Source organism: Periophthalmus magnuspinnatus, chromosome 22, assembly GCF_009829125.3.
Source record: "Periophthalmus magnuspinnatus isolate fPerMag1 chromosome 22, fPerMag1.2.pri, whole genome shotgun sequence".
In the NCBI taxonomy this organism is placed as follows: Eukaryota; Metazoa; Chordata; class Actinopteri; order Gobiiformes; family Gobiidae; genus Periophthalmus; species Periophthalmus magnuspinnatus.
Genome location: NC_047147.1, coordinates 19,415,540 through 19,433,799, shown reverse-complemented (window position 1 = coordinate 19,433,799; position 18,260 = coordinate 19,415,540). Strand labels below are relative to the sequence as shown.

The window sequence follows — 18,260 nt, the reverse complement described above, 5'->3', positions numbered from 1 at the left end:
TATGTCTCTGACCCAAAAACCCACCCCTGGCATCTGTGATGGTCTGTACATGTCTGCAGTCTATTATATGGCTCAGATCTTTGTTTCCTAGTCTCATACATCTTTACTCAGTATTCATCTCATCTGAATAAGCACCATGTTTCTACTAAGTAATTTTTAGTTATTAAAAGGTCAAATAAGTACACAGAAACAGTATTTAGTGTTCCACAGTTCTGTATCGTCTTAAATGAACTTGCAGAGAGAGCACAGGGACAGTCTGTTTGCAGCTGGACAGTGTGGAGACTTATTCCAATGAAGCAGCTCTGGTCTCTGCCTGTGGACACAGGATTAAGACATGATGACAGTATGATCTACCTTGTGTTGTACGTATTTAAGTATACTGACAGCACTTATTACTCTCTAATGTAATAACAGACCAGTCCAGGACAGAATCATACTGAACAATACAGAACACGCAGAAATAATGCTCACCATGTGATTGTCTTCAACTTTCTCAATAGGCATTCAGTTAAAGGTAGGGCATCAGGTACAAAGTCCCACACCAGCCTGTGGATACAAGTGATGATACATTTTCACTAGGAAGTATATGTTGTAAATAACAAATAGACCTGTTCAAATAGTTTGAGTTGGTTCACTTACATTGTTCATCTGCAGCCTGTGTGCTGCAAAAAAAGCACTAAACCTGAACTGTAATACTAGTTATCTTACCAGCAGTTACAGCACAGTGCTATGGATATCACTCTTTCATATCTGCAGACTCCGTAGAGAGAACACACTCAAATCTTAGTTCTGTTCTCACATTCCTGTAGATGAAATGTCATGCTAACAATTTGCTCCATGGAAAGAAGCCTTGCATTGAGCTTCATTTCAAATAAAGAAAACACAAATATGCCTTTAAAATGTCTACATATGAAGCCAGAAAGTGTGTAAAATCTTTAAAAAGTCTTAACTCCAAAGCAGCTCTCATAATCCCCCTGCATCCACACGGCAGAGGCTCTGTAACTGTCATGTGCACATTTTAATTTTCCCTCCGAAAGTTTTGGGAAGGGGAATGAGCAAATGACAACTAAGTCATGTTTCTTCAGCGTGATTAAAACATGCCAGTGTAACATCATGGCCTTTGTAAGACTTGAACATTCTGGACAGAGAATTGTAAAGAAGTTAATGTTGTAAAATTTATGTTTGCAATTTGAGCAACCGCACTCGAGCCATGAATACCAAGAGCATTATGTACAGTGTTAACATACCCACATACCAAAGTTCCTCTAACGATGTGCAAGGAGACAGCCCTTTTCAATATGGCGTCTTTATTTAGACTCCACTAAAGCTGGAGATTAGCATTAGCATTTAGTCTGTGTTTATTTGGTCTTTTATATCACACAGATGCTAACCTTTACATGTAACTATCACCACCTACTCAAACTTCAAGAGGTGGAACATTTGAAAATTGATGTCAAATTTAAATTTCAAAACTTCACTATATTTGTACTGTGAAAATATGGGATGAACCTTTTAGCCAGAATCTAAAATTATTTAGAAAACTAGAAAAAAGTAAGTAAAAATCAAACATAACACTGTCATAAAACAAAATTTAAAGGTGCATTATGCAACTTGTCTGGTGTCCGTGTGTGTATGTGTATGTGGGGGGTAGATGCTATTGCTTTGCCTGGAAAGTTCCAGCATATGGCATTAAACATTCTATCTTCCATTTGTTTAATTGCAGGGGCTGGATTTGCCAAAAAGACCTTAATTTCATTCTTATTGTTATGGGCTTGTCTTTCCACAGATCTGACCTCTAACTTGGTTGCGCAGGCTGCTTGTCTCCATGGCGATAAATGGGTTTAATGCCATACTATGGAACATTACATGCAAATTAATGACAAGTAAAGCAAAATGCAGCTTTATTAAATTAATGTATAAATATTATGTATGCGGCATGTTTTATCTTCTCAAATGTAAAATCCAAAAATCACTTTCTGAAAAATGAGACTCACTGAAATATTGCCATAGATAAAAAGTTGTATATATTCAAATGTTAAGATTCTTTCGACTTATACATTTTGTCTCTATAATTGCTTACTGCTTATTGTGAATTCATTGGAGCTCTTCAAACATTCTCCCAGGAACTGTTTTGAATTTTCTACGACATGTGACCTTTGACCTATCACTTCTAATGAGTTTATCCTTTAGTCCTAAGAGGGAATTCTTTAGAGACTTCTGAGTTCACGAGTTCACACAGTATGGCTCTAGCTGTAAACACTGCCATACCATGCATAGGTTAGGCCTTATGTAACATTTGGAGACAGAAATAAGCCATATGTCATCTGAAATGTGCCACATGTCCTACACGGTGCCATTATTTTTGAGTTTTTAAGTTAAAGCTGCAGCAGTTTCTATAAAAGCTAAAGATCATAGTGATATAGGGCAGAGTCATATTAACACAATATCCTGTGTATAAATGTGTGGTAAGAAATGTGTGGTTGCATAAGTGATTAAAGTGGTTCAAATTACACTGTCTAATCTCCAGGCTTATTAAAGTGCTAGTATGTAACTTCCTGAAGGTGGAAATGATTCACTGCTTTGGAACATTCTCCATGGAGGTAGATAAGTTTCATGTCATACTGCTGAATGATATAGCCAAAATAATAACATTTCCATGGAAACAGGTCCTCCTCCAAGTCAAATAAGAGTTAGGTTTGTGGCGATGCAAGCCCGCTCACAGTGTTTCTGTGTTTTCCAGTGCTATAAATACATCCAAAATGAAAAAAAAAAAACATGCTTTCGTTTTAGTCTACTTTAGGTGTTTTTATTCCTGCATGCGTTGACTTCTTACAAATGAACATAAATCTCCTCCCTTGTTATCAAGGCGACCCACATGACTCTTTGAGCCAATCCCTGCTGCGAAGCAATCAGCGCACCTAGCCTGAGCGGAACATTTGAAAGGCTGAAGGTTTTAAAGGTAGAAGAAACTGGCACCACAGAAGGATGGATTGGATGGATTGGAGGAGAGACAGCAGCGAGCAGCGGTGGATCACGGAGGTGGTGGCTGCGTGTGAGCCACAGAAGGACGAAGGCAGTTGGAACTGAGAAACAGGGATGGAAAGCACAGAAATGACTGAGCGAGCGGCCTGAAGCATGGGCTGGCCCACTGACCGGAAGCCACTTACCTGGACCCATTGACGTGGACGGGACCGTCTTTGTTACGAGGACAAGGGCAGCACTGAGGAGCAATGGCAGGCCCGACGACGGCCCAGACTGGATCAGGGAAGAGCACCATTATGTGGAACGCAGATGAAGGCAGGAAGGAGGACCCTGCCTCGTGTGTAAGTACTAAGTACATGTTGCTAGTAGCGCTCACAAGTAGGCCTATGGCTACAGGATCAGTGTGGGGAGCCTGTGTTTGATTCCTAGTTGGTGATTCGTTCTGTCTGAGGCATGCCCATGGAGAAGAGAAGAGGTACATCTATGGACCATCCCCGGCACTAAGACTTGAGAACGCAACGGCAGAGTGGGAAGCTCTGCACATAAGTGATTGTCCCAGAAAAGCAGTTGACTGTTTGTAACTTGTTTGTTGCTTCTGTTTGTGTCCTAGATAGATAGATAGAGAAGATTCAGCTGTCCACTCTGCATCCAAAGTGCATTTCCTGATTATTGGACAATAAAACGCTTTCCAATTAAATGCAGAAATGCTCAAATACAGGGCTTTTAAACCACAAATTCCACCACTGAATCCTGACCTGCTCCTCAATTTTAAACTATACGGATCCTAGAATGTTGTGATGTCACTTAAACCCAACCTATCGCCTCTAAGGGGTTAATGGTGAGAGGCTGGAGACATTGGGAGACATTGGGGGACACTGGGGGACATTGGGGGACATTGGGGGACATTAGTGGATAATTTACGAGCCAGTCCCTCCGGTGGTCTCTCTGTAGATTACGCCCGGTGCTCTCCTACTCTTCCTGGGCTATTTTTATGAAGTTGTTCGGCCTCTTAGCTGCGAGAAAAACGATACGTGCACATGTCCGGAGATTCTACTGTAATTAGCCAACTGTCAATCAAGCTGTTGAGCCAGGCCTATACACAGGAAATCCATGGACACAGCCAAATACCACTGCAATACAATACACTACAGAATCCTAGATACTACTGTCAGCCCTACTCCTCCACTGTTTACAGTGTACCTGGTTTCCACTGCCCCGCTGCTGTGATGCAGTGCCAGGGACCACACAGCCAAGCTAGCATTGGATCACAGTATCTGGCAACCGCACCCCACAAACCATCTGTGCACCCATGACAAAGGCCACAAATAATATTGCTGTCGCTATGAAAAGAAGAATGACTGGTAGCAGAGTATGTAAATGTATTATGTAGGTGGGATAAAGTTGGCATGGTGGTTGACTTGTTAACACTCACGCCTCACAGCAAGAAGGCCTCATGTTTGATTGCCAGGTGCACAGTTGGATTCTTTGCGTATCTGGGTGGATTTCCACTGGTATCCTGAACCTAAAACATGCATACACGATAGGATGGGTCAAATGCACAGAACCATTTCTCCACGAGGATTACTAAATTGAACCTTAATATAGGATGTAATGTTAAGCCAGGAATCATTCTTCCCAACCTTCCTGGTAAGGTCTATTCCCGGGTACCTGAGAGGAGAATCCAACCAACAGTCAAACCACAGATTCAGGAGGAGCAGTGTGGTTTTTGTCCCGGACATGTAACACTGGATCAGCTCTAGACTCTCCATCGGGTGCTCGAGGTTTATTGGGAGTTCGCCCAACCAGTCCATATGTGCTTTGTGGATCTGGAGAAGGCATTCAACCATGTCCCTAGTGGTGTCCTTTCGGGGGTGGTCAGGGTCAGGGAGTACAGGGTCCTTATATGACCAGAGCAGGAGCTGTGTTCGCATTGCCAGCAGTAAGTCAGACCTGTTCCCAGTTGGACTCTGGCAAGGCTTTGTCACCGGTTCTGTTCATTGTTTTTACAGACAGAATTTATCTTTACAGTTGTCCCTTCCTGCTCGCACCGCTGGTTTGGCAGGGGGCGGACGCTTAGCAACGCTGTCAATCAGACTTGTTGCTAACGCTAGCAGGAGCAACCTCAGGAAAAAAAGGCAGTTGATTTGTCTGTTATTAATGTGCATATCTCAAGTTACAGACACAATAGTGAAATAAAAATACCACGATCATGTAGATTGGGTCAATACAAACATATTAAGACCAAGAATGATGAAACTGACAGCAACATTTATGGAGAGAGGGGCGACAGTTTTCTAGTGTAAAGTGTATTGGAGCCATGGTGGCTAGCAGGTTAGCTATGTCCATTTATATAGAGACTCTATGGTGTAATCGCTCAGTCATCCAGGAAGGATCCATAGTAAAACAAAAATGTAATTGTGTCAACTTGACCAAAAAAAGAAAAAAAGAAAGAAAAAAAAGTGGGTTTTTTTGACAGAATCATTTTTTTCTTTTACCATTTATGTCAAAAAATCCCCTGTCTGTGGACCTGATATTCTCCTGCTTAAAGCCTAAATGTTTTGAATATCTATCTAATGAAAGAACTGGCTATTGCGGACATTTATCATGCCCTGTCAGCCCCTAAAAATGCTCTTAATGATCTATTCATGATTCTGGAACGGGAACATTATGAGATCCTAATAATGGGCAATATAAATATTAACTGACTGGAGAAAGAGTGTGCAAATTTGAAAAACCTATACTGTGGCCTAAATCTCACACAACTCATGTTTAATACATTTAAAAAAAACTGCAGACTAACAAGTGCCTACAATGAAAAACTGTAACAATCCTAGGTTCAACTCAGCAATTGCATGTTTAATTAGAGAAAGAAATGCTGCCTGGAAAACTTCACACAACTAGACCAGATTTGGATTGGGCATTTTTTCATTAGAAAGGCAAAAACTTCTAACTTCATGTCTGCACTGATGGAGAGTCACGGAAACCCGGCAAAGTTCTGGAGGTCAGTAAGATCCCTCAGAATCTAATGTTCATACATGACCAAATGATATTTAATTGGGTTCAGCTACTGTAAATTCCAAAGAGGAAACATGTAATGCTTTTAATAGGCGTTTGATTTCTGAACATGGTGTTTTGGATAATAATAGTGAATTTTCTGATCTTGATTACGTTGAATCTGAACCTTGGGCAGATAATAGTCGCATTTTCTCTTTAAGACCTTTCACTTACCTGGAGGTCTTAAACGTACTGCGCTCCATAGACCCAAAGCAGTTCACAGGAGCTGATGACATTGATCCAAAACTTTTATTACTAGCTGCCCCATATTTAATACAACCTCTATTACATATTTTAAAATGTATCAGTTCAAATGGCAGTTATACCTGAATTATGGAAAACAGCACATGAAGGTGAGAGAACTAAAAATTTAAACAATTTCCAGCCAATTTCTAAATGACCTTGTCTTGCAAAAGTTTTAGAAAAGTTAGTTGCAAAAAGTTATAGTTTATCTAAATAAATGTTTTGAAAATCATTTTGAAATCTTATCCATCAGATTTCAGAAAAAGGTAAATAGTACTGTCACTGCAACCACTGCAAATGTTTTAAATTACATTTTCTCAGCCTTTCATGATGAACAAGATTGTGTAGCTCGGTTTAATGATTTAACTAAAGCTTTTGACTCAGTGAATCATAAAATCCTCTTGAAGCACCTGAAACATACTGGATTTCACAATGTTACATGTAATTGGTTGAAAAATTATCTTTCAAACAGAACCCTGGCAGTAGTAGTAAATTAGTATTATTATTATTATTTTTTTTAAACTTTAAGCAAAGGAGTGCTCCAAAGCTCAATTTTGGGCCCGTTACTTGTTACTGTATTTATTAATTCGATTGGTTATATTTTAAGAGAAAGCCTCATACATTTATTTGCAGATGATGCTGTTTTGTAACAATTGGCAAGATTTTTATGAAATCCAAAATTCCCTGAAAATACTAAAATTATCATTGAATGCAAATGAAATTAAGTATATAATAACAAAATAATAATTAACAGACATGCAAGCTACAAATTGTGATAAACTAAATGGTAGCCTTTAGATACACTCTTTCACTCAGCCATCATTTCATAACCGATTATCAAAACCCATCACTGTTCACTAAATGAAAAAGAGACAGAAGAGAACGACATATAAAATGTATATAAGGGACTACTTGATAGACTGCCTGAATATCTCACTTGCTTAAAACTTGATTAAGAACTTTTGGTACAAGATCTCATGATTGTCTATATCTAAAAATGAAAAAGAATCTCCTCCCTGGGGAGGTGTTCCAGGCATGTCCCAGTGGAAGGAGACGCCGGGGAAGACCCAGGAGAAGCTGGAGGTACCATGTCTCTCGGCTGGTCTAGGAACATCTTAGGGGGCCACCGGAGGAGCTGGAGGAAATTCTGCAGTGAGGGAAGTCTGGGAGTCCCTGCTTAGACTGCTGCCCCCATTATCCGGCCCCGGAGAAGAAGAAGATGATGGATGTCAAATCAATATTTTTAAAAAAGCTACGTGACATCCTTTCAACCCCTGAGCCGGAGTTTGAATTTCTTTAAAGATGATATATTGTGCCTGTGTCTGCTATATAGCTAGATAGCAGTGGATCGTTATATAATAATTTGCACATTTTAAAGTGCAATATTGATCTAAAGCAACTTAATAAAAGATAGAAGTCAGTTGAATTTACGTTAGAAAACTGTGGTGCCCAATGGGAGCTGAATGTCTGCACAACAAAGTCTTGTAGCTGTCAACACCTCCAATGGATAGCTGCAGATCACACGAGTGAGTCCTGGATTTTTTTGGGAATCTTGAAAATAAGCGATTAACGATTGCTCAAACATGCACAAATCACTCCAAATACAACTTGGGGTGAATAAATGTTGACGGGAAACAACTATAACATGATTAAAAAGTGAATATGGCAGAATAGGTCAGCTTTAAGTAATTGCAACTCAGTATGGAGCTGTTGGTGTAGATAGGGGTAGGTGAAAGCACACATTTTCTCAGCACTTAAACCTCAATTGCTAGATTACTCAAACATGTGTGAATCAATTGAAGCAGTTTGAATGCATTTTGCATCCAATTATAAGGCGTTTTATTTTCTGATAATAAGGAAGTGCTCGTTAGCAGGCTAGTTATTGTTAGCTTTACCGTCACGACAAAACTCCGCACTCCACATGTGCAACTTATCATGGTGAATAATCAGGATGCTCAGAATGCTTAAGGTAAGTGAGGAGTAACTTTTAGACCACTGCAAACCATTTAGTTGATCACTTTTTTTAAACAGTAAAAAAAAAAGGTACAGCACTTTTAACATGAAATTTTACCCAATTTCTTAGTCCCAACACATGCGACCCTTACACAGCTATGATCTATCTTTTAAACCACTGCTTCTATTTCCCATCTGGCTTATACCAACACTGCACCAAAGCCTTTGTGATCCAGACCCTGTGCACTCCCTTAAAAGGTGCAGTACCAGGCAGAGGAGCATGCCCACTCTCCCCAGGGGTCGGCTCTAATAAGGGGGCTTGTATTTATAGACGACCCCCCCGGTGGACAGTACCCCTTAATCCAGCCTTCTCATCCCAGCTCCGGAGCTCTCTGTACGGGCCTATTCTTACGACTCAACCACAGAACTAGCACCACTCCCGTTAACAACCAAAGCGAGGCACTTCTGAGTTTCAGAGATTTTTCTTTTTGGTCGTTGTCTGAATATATTTTGAGCTAGAGATGTCGGCTGAGCGCTTCGACTGTCACTACTGCAAAGACTCCCTGCTGGGGAAGAAGTATATCATGAAGGAGGACACGCAGTACTGTACAAAGTGCTACGAAAACCTGTTCGCTAACTGCTGTGAGGGCTGCTCCTCTCCCATTGGTTGCAACAGTAAGGTAAGGTGGAGCTATTGGGATAGATAGACAGTGCTGATTCTGTTGGCTAAGATGTTTCAAAATTAGTGGTAATGTGATTTTATTATGCTCTTTTTTTTCCAGAATTTTACATTATTATTATTAAATGAAAAAAATGTTGTTATTTGTAAACTGCTAAACTGATCTAAAATGGCTTAATAACAAAACCAGGTCCATTGACTTCCTGTTCAAAACTGATTGGCTCCGCCTCTTCATAGTAGCATTTCACTGTAGCAAGCAACAGATTTTTATTTTATTTTAGATATTTTAATTTATATATATTTTTTTTATTTTAATAAAAAAGGGCTATGTGTTATTTTTGAAGTATAAATGTAATCGCAAGTAAATACAGAGCAGTGGGCAGAGATAGGGGATAGTTGAAAATGGAAATTTTCTTAGCACTTATTCTTCAAATGCAGGACAATGCTAATACAATTGGAATACTACTTTTACTACTGGCTACTGAAGAGGGAACTCTGGTAGAGCATGGTTAAAAACTCAATGGATTCCTTGCCAAAATTTGCATTTTATTGCATTGAAACAAGTCAAACTTGACTTAAATCACAGGATTATCTGTGTTCATACTTTGGTACCACCAGTTGGGGCCTGGGTTTATCCCAGTGTAAACCTGGTATAGTCCTGGTTTAGTTCAAAGTTCAGTCACAATCTGTATGTAGTGTATGCGAGTGAGAATGTAGTTGTCAAAATTACAATGCAAAAATGTAGGTGTATCTAAAAAAAAGTTTGAAAGCATTAGAAAAAATATATTGAGTTGGTTCAACAAAAAAGTGGGAGGAGTAGCAGCAGAGCAGTTAGTCCTAGTTTAGTTAGTTCAATCCCAGCTAACCGCATTGCACTGCTGTTGTGTCTTTAAGCAAGACACTTCATCCTAAAAATGGGAAAATGGGAATGATCATATTGATGCTTCAAATACAAGTGCGACAACTGCTCATGAGTACAATTTATTTAAGTATCAAGTAAATGGAACTCATGATTACCAAGCTCTGTTGAATACACATGATGCAATGGAGTACGCCTATCTGTATCCCACACCTAAATTATTCAACATATACATTAGAAGCTAACCGAGTAAAATATAATAGCTCTGGACATGTGTGAAACTGTTCTACACTTGAATTATGCAAAGGTTGAGAGAGCTTCCAAAAATAACCGCGCTGTACCACTTTGCATTCCGCACCAGAAATCCAGTGATGAAAGAATTGCAATAGACACTCCAGCGCTGTGATTGGCTGATTCAAACACATTTATAGACTACAATGAGGTGCCTACAGCCTACAGCAAAGAGGGAGCGAGAGGGAGAGGAAGGTGCAGGGGACGGGGGGATAAACTGTCTATAACGAATTGGGTTGAGGGTATTTCTATGCGTAACCTCTGCTAACAACAGTTCTTAGCTAAGACTACTGGAATTATATGGATATTTTAAAGTTGCACTGTGTAACTTCTGACTGGGTGCTAGTTTCCATGAAGATTGTATTGCTGTATCTGTAATCCCACTGTTTTAGACCAGCACCATCAAACTGAAAATGACTGTGGGATGGGAGTCGATCCATCCATCCATCCATCCATTTTCTTCCGCTTATCCAGGGCCGGGTCGCGGGGGCAGCAGTCTAAGCAGGGACTCCCAGACTTCCCTCACCCCGGACACGTCCTCCAGCTCCTCCGGTGGGACCCCAAGGCGTTCCCAGGCCAGCCGAGAGACATAGTCCCTCCAGCGTGTCCTGGGTCTTCCCCGGGGCCTCCTCCCGGTGGGACATGCCCAGAACACCTCCCTAGGGAGGCGTCCAGGAGGCATCCTGAGCAGATGCCCGAGCCACCTCAGCTGGTTCCTCTCAACGTGTAGGAGCAGCGGCTCTACTCCGAGCTCCTCCCGTGTGACCGAGCTCCTCACCCTATCCCTAAGGGTGCGCCTGGCCACTCTGCGGAGGAAGCCCATTTCAGCCGCTTGTATCCACAATCTTGTCCTTTCGGTCATTACCCAAAGCTCATGACCATAGGTGAGGGTAGGAACGTAGATTGACCGGTAAATCGAGAGCTTCGCCTTCCGGCTCAGCTCCTTCTTTACCACAACGGACCGATACAGCGACCGCATCACTGCAGACGCTGCACCGATCCGCCTGTCAATCTCCCGCTCCATCCTTCCCTCACTCGTGAACAAGACCCCGAGATACTTGAACTCCTCCACTTGGGGCAGAGACTCACCACCCACCCGGAGAGAGCAAACCACCTTTTTCCGGTCGAGAACCATGGCCTCGGATTTGGAGGAGCTGATTCTCATCCCAGCCGCTTCACACTCGGCTGCAAACCGCCCCAGTGCCTGCTGCAGGTCCTGGCTCGAAGAAGCCATCAGGACAACATCATCTGCAAACAGCAGAGATGAAATCCTGTGGTTCCCAAACCAGGCCCCCTCCGGCCCCTGGCTGCGCCTAGAAATTCTGTCCATAAATATAATGAACAGAACCGGTGACAAAGGGCAGCCCTGGCGGAGTCCAACATGCACTGGGAACAGGTCTGACTTACTGCCGGCAATGCGAACACAGCTCCTGCTCCGGTCATACAGGGACCGGACAGCCCTTAGCAAAGAGCCCCGGACCCCATACTCCCAGAGCACCCCCCAAAGGACACCACGAGGGACACGGTCGAATTCCTTCTCCAGATCCACAAAACACATGTGGACTGGTTGGGCATACTCCCATGAGCCCTCGAGGACCCGATGGAGAGTATAGAGCTGGTCCAGTGTTCCACGACCAGGAGCTAGTCTCCATGTCCGGAGATCCGGTCGTCGAGGTCCCCGCCTTCGACTGCTGCCCGGATCTCTCCGCACCCGCCCCTCATGGCTCCTCCCGCAGGTGGTGGGTCCACGGGAGGACGGCCCCAATTCGTTTCTTCGGGCTGGGCCCGACCGGGCCCCGTGGGGAAAGGCCCGGCCACCAGGCGCTCGCTGCCGAGCACCCACCCCAGGCCTGGCTCCAGGGTGGGGCCCCGGTAACGCCAGTCCGGGCGACGTAACTGGCCTCGTTGTTACTCTATTCATGATGGGCTTCTGAACCGCTCTTAGTCAGACCCGTCTCCGGGGACCTGTTTGCCATGGGTGACCCTACCAGGGGCATGAAGCCCCCGACAACATAGCTCCCAGGATCATTCGGGTGCTCAAACCCCTCCACCATGTTAAGGTGGCGGTTCGGGGAGGGGGGATGGGAGTCGAAACATGTTAAAAATAACATTGTGCAGAGGACTACCTTCTGAACCTTATTTGTAATGATGTCAGTATGGCTTTAAATATATATATATATCTCCATGGAGACAAGTGAAGTTGAAGCCACCAGCTCAAATTATAGATCAGATCTGTGGAGAGACAGTAAAAATTGAAGTTTTTAAGGTATTTTGAGCAATAAATACACCTGTAATTAATTGATAAATCTAAGACAGACATTTAAAGCCATAGTTTGTAGCCTTCTAGCCAAAGCAATATCATCTCCATAGAGACTAGGAAAGCTAGTGCCCGTTTAATGAGGAAATCAAATTGTATATTTTAGGTTTCATCAATTAAGTGGCAGTATGTGGAAAAAATGTTGAAAGAAAATACAGAAAGTAGCAGTGAGTTCTACCTGTGTCATCATCATCATGGAAAACTCCATCCAAAATGAAAGGGCCTTTTGGTATTTTAAACCTTCCTCCTAATCCTACTGTGTATACATTATAATTGCTAGGTTACGTATGTTATATCTGCTGCCCATGTCCAACCAGGAAGTAGAATTAAAAACTTGACCAAAGTAGTTTATTAACAATGATTCTTACTTAATTATGAGGTTTGGAGTTAGGGTATTAAGTAGTTACTAAGCCTGACTCATTCTTAAGAAAATTTACTAATTGGTAATACAATGTGCTAATGTTCTGTTGGTCAGGACCTGTCGTACAAGGACCGGCACTGGCATGAGCAGTGCTTCAAGTGTGCCAAGTGCAGCCGCTCTCTGGTAGAGAAGGCCTTCGCCACCAAGGACGACCTGCTAATGTGTACTGAGTGTTACGCAAACGACTACTCCTCCAAGTGCTCCACCTGCAAGAAGACCATCATGCCAGGTACATGTACTACACACTGCTGCTACTACTGTGTACTGAGTGTTATACCCATGACTACTCCTCTAAGTGCTCCACCTGCAAAAAGATCATCACACCAGGTACACACTCAGAGATGTGTACTACTATTACTACATCTAGTACTCCCACAACTACTCATTCATCAAAGTAATTCACCTGTAAGAAAACCATCATGAAACACACTCATTTACATGAAGTAGCCCTACTATTATTTTTACTACTATTAATACACCTATTACTATTACAACTATATCTACAACTACTATGCCCATCACTACTCCTCCAAGTGCTCCACCTGCAAGTACACACGTATACCCGGATATACAAGAAAACCATAATGCCATGTACACACTCATGGATATCTGATACACACTACTACTCCTGAACTACTGCAACTGCTACTAATACTGCTGCAAGTGGTCCCAAAGTATTCCAATGCATGTATCCCCTGTTTTATTTTCAATATATTCATGGACTCTACAACTACCACACACTATACCCACAAGTACAGTACGAGGTGTCACCCCAAGGTCAGGACTGAACTGTATAATTCTGAACAATTAACATCCTAAATGCAAATGAACATGGTAAAAGTGGCCTTAGATTTTCTGCTTGTTTCTCATGTGTGTCACTGCCCATATGGAGGAACAGACCTGATGATAAAAATAGCTAATCAGTCTGTGTGCACATGGGCCAAATTAGATGCACTCAAACAAACCCACAGAGATATTAAGTTCATGAATGCACCATATACGTCCTCCTCACACCTGTACATGTCCCGACCCCTCCCCTCTCTCCTAATCCAGGCTCTCGTAAAATGGAGTACAAGGGGCACAGCTGGCACGAGACCTGTTTCCTGTGCCACCGATGCCAACAGCCCATCGGCACCAAGTCCTTCATCCCCAAAGACACCGGATACTTCTGCGTGGCCTGTTTCGAGAAGCAGTTTGCCTACCAGTGCTGCGCCTGCAAAAAGGTAGGCCTAAACCAGTGCTGTGCCTGTCCGAAGGTAGGTCTATAGAGGGGCTGCACCAATCAGAAGGTAGGAATATATCAGTGCTGAACCTGTCAGAAAGTAGGTCTACACCAGTGTTGCACCTGTAAGGAAGGCTTATAACAGTGCAGTGTCTCTCAGAAGGTAGACCAATACCAGTGCTGCACCTGTCAGAAGGTAGGCCTAACCTAGTGCTGCACCTGTAAGAAAGTCAGCCCATCACCGCTGCTGCGTCTGTCAGAAGACAGGCCTATAAGTGCTGCACCTGTCAGAAAGTAGGCCTAAACTAGGCCTGTACATCAAATAAGATAGGCCTAAACCAGTGCCACACCTGTCAGAAGTTAGGCCTAAATCAGTGCTGCACCTGCCAGAAGGTAGAGTTACAGCCTGAATGTTTGATGAGTTATTGAGCGGAGCACAGAATCCCATGACTCTGGTTATTCAGTGTAACCCACACTCTGATGAAAAGAGCTGAATAATGCACTCTGTCCACAAAGACCAAGGTTAAGGCTCTTGTTTCCTGATTTTTAGTTCTGACTGATACTGTACTTTGTGACATTCTGAGACAAATTCTATAATGAGACATGACATAAAAAAAGTAAAATGTCAACAGCTCTGTCCAGTGAAGTACACATTCATAGAGGCCATATGAGTAGCGTGTCTTGCCCAAGAACACAAAACTCCAAATACAAAAAGGGACAATGGAATATTACTCCAAATACAAAAAGGGACAATGGAATATTACTCCAAATACAAAAAGGGACAATGGAATATTATTGCTCAGACCTGCCTTGTTGAACCACACACTGTATCTCATATTTTTAGGAAGGGCATTATCAATGCAATGTAAAGAGTATAATAAATAAATAAATAAAAAGAATATTAAGAACATCTAGTGTGGCCCAGATTTTTTTTTTTTTTACACATTCAGGCCCTATGAAACAGTCCAGTGCACTCACTAGCCCTCTGCTGCCCCCTTCAGGCCATCACCACAGGGGGCGTGACATACCAGGAGAAGCCGTGGCACCGGGAGTGTTTCCTGTGCATCAGCTGCAGGAAACAGCTGTCGGGCCAACGCTTCACCTCCAGAGAGAACTACCCCTACTGCCTGGAGTGCTTCAGTAACCTGTACGCCAAGAAGTGTGTGGGCTGCACCAAGCCCATCACCAGTGAGTACACAACACAGCACAGCCACTCAGCTACGTTCATTTAGAGAGGGATATGTAGGACTTTGAAAGTTGTGAAAAGTGCCTACAAATTCATTACGGTGAATAATTAGGAAGCTCACAATGCATACAGTAAGTGAGGAAAAACTGGACCACTGGACAACTGCAAACTGTTTACAATTAACTTTATTATTATTATTATTTTTTACATTTTTAAGACATTAAAATCTACCCTCCCTGTGCTCCCCCTCCAGGCCTAGCCGGGGCGAAGTACATCTCATTTGAGGAGCGTCAGTGGCACAGTGAGTGCTTCACCTGTATGCAGTGCTCTGTGTCTCTGGTGGGGCGGGGCTTCCTCACCCAGAGAGACAACATCCTGTGCACCGACTGCGGGCGCGAGAAGTAACCGCCAATGTAACCACCAACGTAACCCGAGGTCTATGACGATGGAGGCGTGCTGGTTTGATTTTAGACAAGGAAAAAAATGGTTACGCATTGATATTAATCAAAACTTCTTTCACATCTCATCATATGCCCAGATTATTTGACATGTTTTAAGATAATGTGTTGTTTATTGTATGTGTATGTATGTGTATGTATGTATGTGTGTAAGTAACCACCAAAGTGACCATCTAAGTAACCCTGGGTCTATGACGACAGAGGCACGCTGGTTTTATTTTTGGACAGTGCCAAAAAATTGTTACGTTTTGATATTAGTTAAAATTTCTTACACTCCCTACTTCCATCACTTTGATGTTTACAATATTTGACATGTTTTAAGATATAATGTCTCTCAGAATGACATATTCATGGGTTTTAGTTTACTGTTATATGCAGCATTTATGGGACTTTTACTATTCAAAAGATGTCTGTGTAATCCCTCAGTCGTCCAGATATGATCCATAGCAAAAGAAAAATTTACTTTTGTCAGATGAGCAAAAGTTTTAGAGTGACAGCGTTTTGCTCCTCATCCAAGCAGCTTCTTCAGTTCTGAAGGAATAATATTTAGCTTTAAATTGTCAAGCGCTATGGCAACGGTCCTAATTTGTATCATTCTGAAATCTGTGGATATGTGATGTATGGCATATATGTATATTTTATTCTTATGGGCAGATCATTTTGTTTGTCTATTTGCATGCTGCCTTGCCTTGAGAGTGCAAGGTTGACAGTTTGATCCTAGCATCAAACAGTATACCGTCATTATATCCTTGGTTATAAATGATATGCGTTAGAGAAAATAGTGGCCTTGCTACTGCACAGAAATGCTTCTCTATAACAATGTGCTGTGTGAAAGAGTTATTAGTGGTGGTTGGAGCCGCCGATGACTCAGTGAATGGAAGATGCATGAAATTGTGAAGAAATTTAAGTGTAGAAAAAAAAAGAAGTATGAATTCATAAATACCTCAGATATAAGGCTACACTATTTCAGAAAAAAAAAAATCTGTAGTATTACGTAATAATATTGTGATTTGATTTCCAATAAATGTAAAAAAAAAGTTGATTCTATTCAGTCCATAGACTGTATAAAGAAGTGAACTAACTGAGTGGGACGTCAAATGAAGCTGATCGAGACAAGCAGTTATAGGGGTGAATTTGGAGCCGAGTTCCATATTTGGAATTCCAACCACGAGTATCATAGCAACCAAAGAATCCGGACCGAAGCTTCCTGCCCACACCACTACTTTATCAGGGAGTGGGAGTTTAGCAATGCTGTCAATCAAACCTCTCAATCAAACCTGTTGCTTAATATGAACATTTTGAGACCAAAATAATGAGCTTGACAGCTGCAGTCACAGAAAGAGGGGCGACAGTTTTTCAATGTAAAGTGAATTGGAGCTAGAGTCGATTGCCCCTGATCACTTCCTATTTGGAACGTAGCTGCTAGCGGGTTAGCTATGTCCATTTAAATAAACAGTCCATGATTCAGAGTGCACATTGTAAATAACTCCAGGAGCACACTGAAATATGAACTGACAAATTAATACCAACTCGGATAGCGATTTCGATATAATGTGCAGCTGTATCAGATAATACTAAATACATCTAAACTAGTCAAAACGCATGATGGTATCCCCGTTTCATTTTACAGTCTGTTATTCATACTGCACATGCAATCAGAAGGTCAAAGGAAGATTGTGTGTCGTTATGATTTATTACTTATGATACCGTTTCCTTGACAACACAAAATGGAATTAGAAAATATGAGCTGTGAGCTGCAGTGGTAAGCCCAACTGTAGGAACTCAAGGTCAAAGTACAAAACAGCAATGAAGAACAGTGGCCCTAGTTTTACTTTTAAATACATTTAAAATCGACACAAATACAGCTTCAGAATAACTGCACGTAATGTATCTGTGGTTACAATAGAAGACTTTAGATCTAGCTTCTAAAAGAAAACTCATACTGATACAGATGGGAGATATTAACAAAAGGATATTGATTTTAAAGCCACAATATGTAACTTTTTCGCCAACAAAATCACTAAAATAAAAGCTTGTGTTTTGCGCACTGAAAAACACGTGTCCTTACTTGGGCTTGCATCTCCAGTTTTTTGGGACACTACACTAGATGTTTCTGTATTTTTAGACCATGGTGGAAGAAGTACTCAATTTAAATACTTAAGTAAAAGTAAAACTTAAGTAAAAGTATTAAAGTACCCATTTCAAAAAGTAATTCACACATATTTTGAAATCTTATGAGGCTTAAAATGTACTTTTTGGGTGCTTTTTCATTGTTTGAAATATATTCAGTGTTCTATTTTTGCATATTTATGACATTATACCGGTACATTTTTGATAAACCTGACTGAATGGCTCTGTGCAAATATAACAGAAGTGTGAATGTCCCACACTCATTTGGCTACAAAGTTTTGTCACACTGCCCACACAGCACTGCCACTGTTCTATATATATAAGGGCCCCACTGCATGTGTTCTATGGCTTCTTAGGTTTATCATGAGATATAAAAAGCAATAAAAAAATTTTCAAACTGTGAAATAATTTATGCAAAAAAAAAAAATATATATATATATATATATATATATATATATATATATA

At 41.6% G+C, this 18,260-nt stretch overlaps 1 protein-coding gene across 1 annotated transcript; it reads left to right on the top strand.

Annotated features, from left to right (window-relative positions):
- Positions 1-8,533: 8,533 nt before the first annotated feature.
- Positions 8,534-17,725, top strand: fhl5 (four and a half LIM domains 5). Its single transcript, XM_033988179.2, has 5 exons — positions 8,534-8,912; positions 12,854-13,028; positions 13,853-14,022; positions 15,023-15,209; positions 15,461-17,725. The coding sequence occupies exons 1-5, from the start codon at positions 8,754-8,756 to the stop codon at positions 15,610-15,612; spliced, it is 843 nt and encodes a 280-aa protein (XP_033844070.1). The 5' UTR covers positions 8,534-8,753; the 3' UTR covers positions 15,613-17,725.
- Positions 17,726-18,260: the final 535 nt, after the last annotated feature.

Coding starts and splice junctions, on each gene's coding strand:
- fhl5 (XM_033988179.2), top strand. CDS start 8,754: ATGTCGGCTGAGCGCTTCGACTGTCACTACTGCAAAGACTCCCTGCTG. Junction 13,029..13,852: donor CAAGAAGACCATCATGCCAG/GTACATGTACTA, acceptor CTCCTAATCCAG/GCTCTCGTAAAATGGAGTAC. Junction 15,210..15,460: donor CTGCACCAAGCCCATCACCA/GTGAGTACACAA, acceptor CTCCCCCTCCAG/GCCTAGCCGGGGCGAAGTAC.